Raw genomic sequence first — 13,600 nt, forward strand, 5'->3', positions numbered from 1 at the left:
CAACAACTTTATTTTTTTTTCTAAGATCTATATTTTCATTGTTATTTTGTTGTTATGGGTATCTTTTGGCATGGGCTGGTTTGACATGTATAGAAAGATGATGATGAATTTAATACGATTATTAGTTCATAGGCAATGACCTACAGAGAAGAGAGTATTTAAGAGAGAGAGAGAGATAGAGAGAGAGAGAGAGAGAGAGAGAGGAAAGTTGTAGTGGGGTGGGAAGAGATGGAAAATAAAAAATCAATCTAATATATGCGAGTGTAGATGGAGATTTGTTGCATATTCTAAGTGATAGAAATGCTATTGGCCGGTATTAAAACTGGATTTGCATCATTGTTTGGTCATATCTCATTTCTTTATTGCTCATTGTTTGGTCATATCTCATTTCTTTATTGCTCATTGTTTGGTCATATCTCATTTTATAAGGATACTTGAAAAAATAGCCAACCGAAATATATGGGAAGCATGAAAACTCGATCGATCTCGATCGGTGTGTGGATCAGTCTGCCCCTCCTTGAAATTTTAATTAGTTCTGCTAGATTTTCTAATTAGGAATATTGACTACACATTGCTAAAAATTACTTTTCATCCATAGCTAAATGATTAGTTTAAACTTTTAGGATAATAAGCGGAAGCTAAATTCAAGTATTAATTATTCTAAAATGATCAGTAAAAGTAATAACGCTAGCTTATAATTCCTTGAATAAATGATAAGTTTAACAAATTACAAGTCATGTGTAAACATATTACTGATTACGTTACCCATTACAGTTATAAAAATAAGAAAAATGATAGTTATAATCGCGAATGTGCAAACGTCGGACAATCATTTTGAAAAAAATGAATAAATACAGGATCCAGTACATGAAAATAAAATTAATTTTTTAATAATAGATCTCACTCTTTTTCAAAGCGACTGCACGATACTTGCGCACTCCACGACTGTATGTAACATTACTCTAAAAATAAAGCCAAATGATCAGTACTTTTATTATGATAATTGATGTGATAGACTTTCACATTATCGATATGTTTGGTGTGTCAACAAGTAAGCTTACAAATAGATTCTTTATCATTGATCAACAACCTAAGTTTGAGCCAATAACACAATTGTATAAAAGGAACATTAAGTCCCGTTTGAATAGTAAAATTGTTTTATCTCATCTCATTATTACAATTTTTTCAAATTCTCACACAAAATATAATAAATAATTTAACTTTTTCAAATTTCAAAACAATAATAATATTAAAAAATAATATTTTATTCAATTTTTAACTTTCATCTAGTCTCAACAGCACCTAAATCCATATAAAACCTTTCTTTTTCCACCATGTTTATTTGAAGAAGTTTCACTGATCATATAAAAGCCCGAATGAAAATAAATTATCAATATTCATGTTCATATTAGAAATTTTGTTAATTTTGCTCGCTTCTAGTACTAGGATAATTTGAAATTGAATGCCTTTTAGTGGGTCTGCAAGCTGTTGCCTAAGCATACTCAGAAGCCCAGTTACAGTTGAACGGTAATGAGATGAGTTGTGAATAGTAATGAGATTTGTGAGTTAAAGTTGCTGAATAGTAATGAATAGTAGTGAAATGAGTTGAGATGAGCTGAGATATCCTACAAATCCAAACGTCACCTTCCCGTTTGAATAGTGAAATTGTTTTATTTCATCTCATCATTACAATTTTTCAAATTCTCACAAAAAATATAATAAATAATTCAACTTTTTCAAATTTCAAAACAATAATAATATTAAAAAATAATATTTTATTCAACTTTCATCGCAACTCATCTCATCTCAACAGCACCTAAATCCATATAAAACCTTTCTTTTTCCACCATGTTTATTTGAAGAAGTTTCACTGATCATATAAAAGCCCGAATGAAAATAAATTATCAATATTCATGTTCATATTAGAAATTTTGTTAATTTTGCTCGCTTCTAGTACTAGGATAATTTGAAATTGAATGCCTTTTAGTGGGTCTGCAAGCTGTTGCCTAAGCATACTCAGAAGAAGTTCATGGATATAATACGAAGCCCAGTTACATGGGCTTCTGACCCCAGAGATATGCTTTTAAAGTTGTTTGGGCTTACAACTTTTGACGGGCTGAATCAAGTTCGCCTTAAAAAAAAAAAAAAAATAGAGAAGAGATATTTATAATCGTAAATTATATAACTGTCGCGTAATCGTTTTTAAAAAAATAAATAAAATATAAAATTTACATGAAAAAAATTAATTTTTTAAAGTGGACTCTACTTTTTATCAAAGCGATTACGCGGTGTTTACACATTTCACGATTATATGTAAAATTATTCACGAAAAAAAAAGTTAAACCATATTATTCGGTCGATAATAATAAATATAATACTCTCAAGGCGCTTTTTAGAATTTGAACCCACAACTTAATTTTGTTACTCAGCTGAGGAAATATTGAAAAGAGTTTTAAAAAACTGTGAAACGAAAAGCTTTAGAAAAAACCTTCCACACCATCTTCCTAGTTTTCCTATTCGAAGGATCAAAACACCAAGGTGAATGGTTTCTCGCGTGTATGAGCATGGGTGCATGCATACAACAAGAGAATCATGTATTTTCATGATCATGAATGCCTATGACAATTCAATTTTCTAGAGAAAGTGAGGATAATATCTCTTATTAAATCTATGATCATTGATGCATCTCGAGTTATAATATCTTTAGACAATCATGCCATACATTCATCATGAACTAGACAAGAGCCGATATTCCTGGACTACAACTAAAGGCATCAACCATTTACAAGTTACAAGATGCCATGTCCCATACTTACAATTTGAAGAATTCAAACTAATGAACAATACCGCAAAACAAAATCTCAGGGCAATCACAAAGTTTAAGATTGCACATTTCCTATAGGAACATTAGAACTAGCTCCAGAGAAGCGTCATAGAAAACACCGCGATCAAGGGAATGTTTTACGGTACCTACACATGGGCAGAGGTAGCTTCGGAATGGTAAAGCATCATCTCATTCCACATCATCTCCCTAATCATCTGCTCCCCCAAATTTTCATCTATGTCGAGATTAATTGTGACTTGGGCAGGAGAATTACTTCTTGGATCATACAGCTCTGACATGTAAGGGTGTTGGAGTGCTTCAGACACGGTAATTCTCTTAGTTGGATCAAACACAAGCATCCTTCGCAACAAGTCTATAGCTAAAGGGTCAGCTTCGGGGTACAAACGGGAAAACTGCATCCCCCTTGAATGGGGTAGTGATTTGATGTGCTTCCTGGCCTTTGGATTTTCAATGAACTCAAGATCAGCTTCATGTTGGCTGCCAAGAACATTGATTATCAGTTTCAGCTGGTTGAGGCAATCCGTTCCAGGGAAGATTGGTTTCCGACCAAGAATCTCAGCAAAGATGCATCCTACAGACCACACATCGATGGAGGTTCCATAATTGTCACAACCCAAGAGGAGCTCTGGTGCACGGTACCAACGAGTGACAACATACTCTGTCATGAACTGATCATCGCCTCCATTAGTTCGTGCCAGCCCAAAATCACATATCTTTAAGTCACAATTGGCATTGATAAGGAGGTTCCCAGGCTTCAAGTCCCGGTGAAGGATATTTGCGGAATGAAGATAATTGAGCCCTCGAAGCAACTAGTATGTGTAATATGAATCAGTCACAAGAAGACTGAAAATCAAGAGTACTTGAAAAAAATGACGATAAAGAGAGAGTTCAAAACTTAACGAAGTTTTTACAGTGCGAAATGCAAGACCACCATCTTTTAATGAATCCATTCAGCAAATACTACAGGCTGTCCCTATTATTATACTTACACCAATTGAAGTTATTGAATGCAACCGTTTTGTTTAGTTTTTATTTTTTGTTATTTATGTTTCTATATATGAGGAGCATGCTCATTAGAAAGGGCTCACCCTCTTGGTTTGTACTTATCCCAGAATAAAAGGAAAAAAACTTTGTCTAGGCTAAACTTGACTGTTACAACATTGAAATATCATTGTTTTACACCTCTATAATCTCTCCTATAAATTATCATGGGAACTCCAATAATATAGGATCTAAGGGGTGAGGACTAGCATCGAAGTCATCAACTATTATGGAGAGAATAGATGAGTTCAAAGGAGAAGTGGAGAACTCAGCAGGTATGTACATTTAGTTCGACACTGATACCCAACAACAACATTTAAGTAAACAAATCACGAAAATCAGAACAGCCCATGGCATATCCAAGTTTTATACACTCATCCATGTCCACACCATGGATTGTCTCCTAAAGGTGGAACATTGATGCTAATGCAGTACTTGACACTTGAATCTGATATAAATATAGAACAAACGAACTTAATAGTTAGTATCCACATGTAAATTCCATTCCAAACGTTTCCAGCACTTCAATACCCAACATAATCTATAACTCAACATGATCTTCTCTGTTCAATAATTTTCAGTTGATACTATCATTATAAATGGTCAAATATTTATTACTAACAGTATCCTTAAGTAAACCGGTACTCATTTTCAATGTAAGAATGCATTCCCAAGCAATCCCTCGTCCTCGTCTATTTTTACGATTACCAAATTGGAATGAAAAACACCATACGCCTAAAAGACAACTTAATTTACCTGGAACAAGAAATATTTGCAATGATCACCAGAGAGTGGCTGCGAGGACTTGATAACCTGATGAAGATCCGCATCCATAAGTTCGTAAACCAAGTATATGTCCTTGAAAGTCATTCGATGACTAGCCTTCATGACATCCTTCAAAGCAATAACATTCTCGTGCCGAAGATGTCTAAGAAGCTTCAGCTCCCTCAGCGTTCTCAGCGCATCAATGGTGTTCTCAAACACATTTTTTATCTTCTTGATTGCAACTTTCTCATTGGTTTCCCTGTTGATGGAAGAGCACACCACGCCATATGCCCCTTTACCTACGGGTTTGATGGGCACGTATTTGGTGTCGATCTCGAACACCGTTTTCCACATTGTGTAGTAATGCTTCCCTCGTTGCCTAACGCCATTCGGAGGCTCTACCGGAGTAGCCATTCCCAAATTACTGAGTAGCAATCTAACCAGCAATAGCCTGTGATTAGTTCAACGAACAAAGAACAGAAATTGAGAATGCTGTTTATGTCTTTACAGATATGAGGAAGGGGTTTAGAATCGATCCTTACTTGCCGATTATACTTGGGTTTTGTTTGGAATTTCGTTCTTTTTGGGTCGCCTTCTTTGCCGTATCGCTTTTTCTCCGACTTTCTTAAAACATTAAAAATTCTCGCCTTTTGCGTTATCCAACCCAGAAACTCATACGAGCCTTCACACCATTCACGAAACCAATGTTCCGACAATGAAGCTGGGAAGAATCTCACGCTATACACGAGTAGTCTCTGGCTCCTACAACAATTTCACCCACCCACCAATATCAGGTATTTCTCTTTGTTTCCTTCAAAAGTCTCAAAATCTGATAAAAGAAAAGGACTGACCTTGAAGAAATAATCCCGAGCTCTGAAGGAAAGAGATCGGATGGGTCTTAGGGATAAGGACAGGAGTTGCAAATCAACCGGAAACTGAGGGAGAGATCAAAGATGGGTATGAATTGGAAGAGCAAGATTCAACACCCCCCGACACGGCTATCTATCGAGGAAACGGCGGCTAAGGATCTTTCTTTGCTTGTTTTAGGAAATATCAGTCACCTATCTCTATATAATACATCTAGCCTCTTGTTCTTCGATCGTCAACGTTAAATACTGCTGCACTTTTCTCCTATCGAACGATGAATAATTGGAATTCTATATATATATATATATATATATGAGAATGCAATATCATGCGTTAAGAGTCCCGAGAAAATATGAGTCTGTATCCTAATCCAACTCTTTCTACACGTCTAATCAGAGAGTCATGGGGATAAATACACAATTTTTTTCTTAACTTATCATCTAATTTACCAACATAACTTTTTTTTTTTTTCAAATTATCCATTTTCATACTCTTGAATAAAAGAAAAATAAAAAATATATATATTCAAATAAAATATAATCTTGAAAAACCTAAGAAAAGTGAAGATGACTTTGATAAAAAAAATTCCTCATTTAAAAATTATTTCGGGTACATTGTAATTGGGAAAATGAATATATGATATATGTAAAAGCTAATGTACTGTTTGATAATTTTTTTTTAACTTAATAATTAAAAAAGTAATTTTAAGCGTATTGATATATTTTTTTATTTTTTTAAAATATTTAAATATATTAAAAAATGTGAATAAAAAATTAAAAAGAAAAAAATTACAAAACCAACTAACAGTAACAATTAGCGATATTATTTAGACGGTAGAGTAGCACCACTATATGATATATGATTGATTGATTGATAGATTATACTCTAAAGATTTATTGATAAGTATGTATCTTATCCAACGTAGGGGAGATTAAGGCCTTGTTTGTTTTTCAAAAACATCTCATCTCATCTCATCTCATCATTACAACTTTCTCAAATCCCCACACAAAATAAAATAAACAATTCAACTTTTTCAAATCCCAAAACAACAATAATATTAAAAAATATATTCTAACAATATTTTATTCAACTTTTTAACTTTAATCTCAATTCATCTCATCTCATATCTGAAAACAAACGAGCCCTAAGTTAGGCAGATTAATTAGAGCTCAGGCGTCAGAGGGTGTGGGTAAAAGGAATGGAATGGAATGGAACCTAAAGGGAGCATTACGCTATGCTTGATGACACGACAAAGATCAAGAAAGAGAAAAAAAAGGGTCAGCCTTTACTTGCCCTGTAATTCATTCAATCCATCTCGTGAATATATATATATATATATATATATATATATATATATATATATATATGTGTGTGTGTATATAACTTCAAAGTCGACATTCTCCACTATTCTTTTCCTCCACAAGCAAGCTGTGTATCGTGTGCATGGACAACTGTGATTGAGTCCGGTTTCTTTTCTCTTGTTCCACTTCTCCATCTATGTCTCAATTCCAACCAAATCCATATTTCATATCTTGTTATTTCTAAGGCCCAGTTTGATTTTACAGATGATCTCAACACATCTAATCTTAATATTTAAATAAAAATATTTTTCAATTTTCAATTTTAAATTTTTAAATTTTTAAATTTTTTTCATCTAGTCATTATCTAATTATTACAACTTTTCTAAATAAAATAAGAAAAATAATTCAACTTTTTTAAATTTCAAAATAAAAATTATATTAAAAAATTATATTTTAACAATAACTTTATAATATTTTATTTAATTGTTTTCTCTCGTTTCTTAAAATTCTATAAAATATTTTAACTCAAACAATTTCACTATTATTCAAAAACTATCTCACTACTATTCCTAAATTTTTTATCTCATCTGTGTAATCAAACGAAACCTAATAATTATCATTATATTATAAGTAATGTTAATTACAATCTTAAAATTTGAAAATTTTGCTAAATGGATAATATATGGTATAAAAGTCTTTAAATAACGCTACTATATTATCATACAAGATTTTAATTCATATCTATGACCGGTATTAAATGGCATTGGTCAGCTTAATTCAAGTGATTTGGGAGCTACGCACTAAAATGAGATTTCTTTTAGAAAAAAAAAAAAAAGAAAAAGAAAATCCATATAAGAGCACAACCGCAAAATTCAAATGATCCTTCATTTATTTTTCCTTCATGGTCGATGGGGTGGGCCTGTTTTTCGATTGATATGTTATGAGATGACATTTAACTATCTAAGTATTATTGCGAAAATGAGTAGTGAGGTGATTTTAGATGATATGTGAATAAAAATAAAATAATAAATAATAATAATAAAAGATAAAAAGTAAATATTAAATATTGAATAGTAGTTGAGTGATCAAAGCCAAACACAGCCTTAAAACTCTTTCCAAAAAAAAAAAAAAAACTGTTGACTTATAATTTTTTTTTTCCCTAAAATCAAAGTTTCATTGCTTTGGACTTTCTTATTATGTCTATAAAAAGTGTCCCGTGAAAAATGTAGAAAAATACACACACAAACACACATATATATACATAAATAGAAATATAGGTTTGAAATTTATGTTTCACAGAATGAAAAATGCTAAATGTATTTAATAAAAATTTATAAAAAATTTATTTTTTTTACATATCAGTTAATGATACGCTAAAAATCATTAAATTTGAATTTTAAAAAAATTAACAAAATAAGTATTGTAAGTAAAAATATAAGTATATATAGCATTGCTTTTCAGTGAATAATGAATAGAAAATTTGAAATAATTTAAAAAGAATAAACTAAAAAAAAAAATTTTAAAAATATTAAAAAATTTAAAAATTTTAAAAAATATGGAGTATGAAAGTGATAGAAGTTGTGTAACAAAACTCTATCTGTAAATGATAGAGTCGTATTAATTAGAACACCTTTGACCCAACGGAAAAAAAAACAACTTTTAATAATAATAAAAGTTATTATTAAAGCAAAATAAGCTTGCAGATATTTTTAGGTAGAGAGATAAATTGTTTTTTTCATAAGTTGTTCCTATGAAATAAATATTTAAAAAAAAACAAAAGAATGTACTCAATTTTATTGATAACTCTTACTTGTAGTTGGCAGATGAATACCTTATATAAAAAGAAGTAAAAGATTACAAAAAAAATCCCAAAACCAGACTCCTATATAAAATATATGAACCTAACAAAAATTAGTACAATCACATCATACTAAGTGCATTCTCATCCGACTCCCTATAATTTTCTCTAAATTTTAATTAGAAATCACACTTCCTATAATTTTTTCTTAAATTTTACTCATCTTTAAAAACCTTCTACATCTCATTCTCTATCATTTATCTATTTTGTTAAAATAATATTTTTCTATTATTTCTTTATTATTATTTCTACATATATAAAGAATATATAAAGATATATATAAAAAGTGATTTAGGAGATAAACAGTAGCTTTTCAAATATAAAGAATTACTATTCACATCTCAAACATTTTCCTTAAAATAAGAAATCGGATAAAGCGTAATATAGAGAATTACTGTTCACATTTCAAACCTTTTTCTTAAAATAAGAAATCGGATAAAGCGTGTATTTGGAGAAAACTCCAAATATAAACTCTATAATTTAGAGAAAATGATGTTTTAAGGCTTCGTTTGGTTACTTAACTCCTCTCAATTCATTTCAATTCATCATTACAATTTTTTCAAATTCTAACACAAAATATAATAAATAACTCAACTTTTTCAAATTCTAAAATAATAATAATATTAAAAAATAATATTCTAACAATATTTTATCATCTCAACTCAACTCATTTCAACATTTAAATACAACCTTAGACAACCGGATGGAAATGCTCTAAAAGGATACTGCCAAAAGGAAGCAGTACTGATAACTACATGATCCCTGGCTTTGATTAATTGGGATACCTACAAAAATTGGTATAATCACATGCACCAAACTAAATTATTCCATTAAAAGTTCTTTGCTTTGATGAAGTTAGCTTAATTATTCCATTAATTCGTATATAATTTAGCACCATCCCAATTATATAATACTGTTTAATTAAACACGCCAGTTATTAGGCTCTTCCTTGTATGCTAATCTCTCTGATTCCTCATAAGTAAATGACTTGTTTCCTTGGAAAACGTTTCACCACGTTTCTTTCCCAATTCTATGATTGATCGGCCTTTCAGGATTTGGTGCGTGCTGGGAAAAGGTGATTAAATATTAAATGCTCGAAAATGCCACTCTCACCAGAGCGGCTACCGACAATTCTCACCGATTGTCTTTTTTTTTTTTTTTTTTAGAACTACTACAAACAAAGAAATTATACTAAAGTAAATTCATAAATTGACATGACTTTATATGATATATTAAATTTACTTATATTAAAAATAATTTTACAATCTAACGTACTGCATCAAGTCACGTCAATTTGTAGATTTCCTTTTGTGTTATTCTTTTGTGGCTAAATTATTATTTTTTTTTTCACTTAATAATTAAGGAAGTATTTTTTAACCAGTATGTGATTTTTATTTTTTTTAAATGTTTAAAGAGTTTTAAAAAATGTGAAAGAAATGAATTCTTTTTTACCTTATCGGTGAGAATTCTCGTTTCTTTGTAGCTCTAGCAGCTCCCTTAATAGCATTAACATTAGTTTTTTTATATGCAAATGTAAAATCACATGTTTTAAAGATGAGTTTTGCTACTCATCATCTTCATACATTACACACTAATTTTTTTTATTTATTTTTTGTTCCTCTTAAATTTATTGAATTTTTCTACTTATCATCCATATACCACATATTTGGTAAGAGAAAAAAATAAAAAATTGTGGTGTATAGTGATGATGAATAAAATTTATTATTATTATTATTAGTTTTTTTTCCTAAAATTAATTTTTTTATATATTTTTTGCAATTAGCACCTATTATATATATTTGTTATTAATAATATAAATATAATAATAAAAAATATAATTTTTATATATTATATTAAAAATATAATAAAATGATAAAAAAAATAATATATTATAATAATAAAATGAAGGTAAAGGTGAATATGAGGATTCTGTTGAGGGAGGGAGAAGAAGAAAAGGTTGTGAGGGAAAGAGTGGGAGGAGAGAGAAAAAATTAATAAAATAGAATTTAACGAGTAAATAGTACATCGTTAAAGATGTATTGACATTGTTCATGGTTATAGAAATATTTTTATATGCTAATCTAATGTAATCAAAATGGGCTCGTTTGTTTTCGCATATGAGTTGAAATTAAAATTAAAAAGTTGAGTAAAATATTGTTAGAATATATTTTTTAATATTATTTTTATTTTGAGATTTGAAAAAGTTAAATTGATTTTATTTTATATTAGAAGTTAGGAAAGTTGTAATGATTAGATAAGATTAGATGAGATATTTTTTGAAAATAAATTAGACTTAATGACCTTGTTATGTAAATATATATTTACATTTGCATATAGATGAATCAATGTCAATGCTCTAAATGCAATGGGGTTTGGTGCGGCTTCTCGCCACTTTTTCTTTTAGATTTTCAATGAGAATGAAGGTCTGACAAATCGAACCGATCAGTCGATTTCGGCCCAAAACCAAACCGATCGGTTCTCTACTAGTTTCAACATTTGTCAGTTGATTTTTTCAGTTGGACCGTGCTACATGGACTGATGAATTAACTGGAGAAATCAACTGAAAAGTGTAAATTCACTTTTTCATTTTTTTTCCTTCTTTTCTTTTAATATTTTTTATACAACTTTAAACATTTTTAAAAAATAAGAAAAAATATCAATTTATTAATATTCACTTCATTAATTATTAAATAAAAATAAAAATAAATAATTTAATCAATCATTTTTATTAGTTCAACTAATATTTTTCTTTTAGTTACTATTCACTCTTAAGTAGCTAGAGTGCTGTTATGGTGATGTCCAAGTAAGAAAGTCACCTTCAATTACCCGGTCTACGCTTTTTCATCAGAAAGAAAATGTACAACGCGACTACTAATTAATTTCTCATTAATTTATGTATGATGGCGTGTTCTACATCTAAGTTAGCCGTTACAAACTGAAATGGATAAAGCACACAACGCTATACATTCCCTACACGTCTAATTATAGGTTAGCACTCACGTTGTCTTTGCGCTTTTGCATTTTCTTCTTTAAAAAACTCGATGATCGAGCATGTTTGGTAAATGTGAGAATTGTTTTTAGAAATTCTCATAACTTCATTCCTAATCCTAAACATCACTCAAATATAAAATATCTTTTAATTTTAAATTTTTAATCTTTTTATTTAAGTACCGTTTGAATAGTGAGTTGAGATGAGATGAGAGTTGAATAAAATTTTATTTTTTAATATTATTATTGTTTTGAAATTTGAAAAAATTGAATTGTTTATTACATTTTGTACGGAAATTTAAGAAAGTTTTAATGATGAAATGAGATGAGATGAAATATTTTCACTAGACCTCGTTTGGATACAGAAATAGTTTCATCTCATCTCATCATTATAACTTTCTCAAATTTTCACATAAAATTTAATAAACAATTCAATTTTTTAAAATCTCAAAACAATAATAATCTAACAATATTTTATTCAACTTTTAACTTTCATCTAAAACCATCTCACTATCCAAATTGGGTCTTAATCATTATCTAATCATTATTCAAACACAAAAATCATTACAATTTTTATAAACTTAAAAAAAATATATTAAGAAATTACATTCAAATAATTCTTCAATTTTATTTATTTACTTTCACAAACTCAATACAATACTTATTTTAATGGACTTTGAGTTTCACTTTGAACTATGAAATTATTCTCACGCGCGTCCATGCATTCAAAACTTGATATCCATGTTCATGTATGTCAATAATCCCAACGGTATGTGACAACAACAAAATAAAATAGTCAAAGCAATAAAATTATGAAAAAAGCTAAACGCTATCGTTTTGTGTAAACACGGTGCAAACACCGGCTGATGTGGCAAAAAATTGAAATGTCCAGTTTAGTGATCCCTCCTTCCATTTCCCTCCCTCTCTTCCATTTCTCTCGAGTTCTTAGCTCTCGAGTTCTTATATATCAGACTTGTCAGCTCGTTATATGTATATGTAGGAATGTCATATTCTATGGAACAGAACCAAATTAGGCCGGAGCTTAGAAGTAGAGGAGGGCTCAGCTAGCCTTGAGCCAGCTTGTGCCAAACTCATATGCATCATATATAAGTACTGGTTATGATTAAGGGCTTAATTTGGTGATCACCATACTCACTAATAAAGGAAGACAATTTGAAGGCCTTATTACTTAAACGATAATGGGTGCTGAAATCATGGTAAGTTTATAAGCCTAACGTGCCCGACAGTCATCTCTCGAATTTAATACGAGTACATGCCTTTAAAAGAAAGAATTGCTTTAATCACAAAAAAATTTTATAAAAGTAAATTCATAAACTAATATGACTTGATGTATTATGTTAAATTATAAAATTATTTTTATTATAAAATAAATTTAATGTATTGTAGGAAACAAAATCAGTTTGTGAATTTATTTTTATGAGATTTTTTTTATTATAGATGTAGCAGTTTTCTCTAGACAAAATATAGGTCACTATAATGAAATTGTCAAGAGTACACATTTATTACAAAACTAGTAGGAAGGCATGTGCCTTGCACGTGCCCGACTCCCTCTATAAAAATTATTTAAAATTTTAAAAAAAATATAACGAAGTGAGGCTTTCAAAACACCGCGGGACAATGCTTGAACCCATGGGTAAGCAAATAATGTTCACACGGAAAAATGATGGGAAAACGGAATATGAAGGTAGGATGAAAAATTAAGTTTGACTGAGAAAATGAAGGTGGGATTGAAAATCAAAATTTTCAGATAGACTTTGCCTAAAAATTAAAATGAACTGAGATTGATTTTTAAGAAAACCTGTAAATTTTCGTTATGAAATCAACCTTGATTATTTTTTGAACATATGGCATTTAATCATGACTGATGTAGTTATGAACAATTTGTATACTCTATTTCTGTATTGGCATTGCAGG

At 29.9% G+C, this 13,600-nt stretch overlaps 1 protein-coding gene across 2 annotated transcripts; it reads right to left on the reverse strand.

Moving 5' to 3' along the window:
* Positions 1–2,650: 2,650 nt before the first annotated feature.
* On the reverse strand, positions 2,651–5,798 carry LOC109020511 (mitogen-activated protein kinase homolog NTF3-like). 2 transcript variants are annotated; one of them, XM_019002986.2, is made up of 4 exons: positions 5,503–5,798; positions 5,194–5,413; positions 4,643–5,087; positions 2,651–3,654 (listed from the first exon to the last, which is right to left on the reverse strand). In XM_019002986.2, exons 3-4 carry the CDS (start codon positions 5,063–5,065, stop codon positions 2,971–2,973), a joined length of 1,107 nt encoding a protein of 368 aa, XP_018858531.2. In that variant the 5' UTR covers positions 5,066–5,087; positions 5,194–5,413; positions 5,503–5,798; the 3' UTR covers positions 2,651–2,970. The 2 variants fall into 2 exon arrangements, with proteins under 2 accessions (XP_018858531.2, XP_018858530.2); XM_019002985.2 differs by having other exon boundaries at positions 4,643–5,102; positions 5,503–5,782.
* Positions 5,799–13,600: the final 7,802 nt, after the last annotated feature.

This window comes from Juglans regia, chromosome 8, assembly GCF_001411555.2.
Source record: "Juglans regia cultivar Chandler chromosome 8, Walnut 2.0, whole genome shotgun sequence".
Lineage (NCBI taxonomy): Eukaryota > Viridiplantae > Streptophyta > Magnoliopsida > Fagales > Juglandaceae > Juglans > Juglans regia.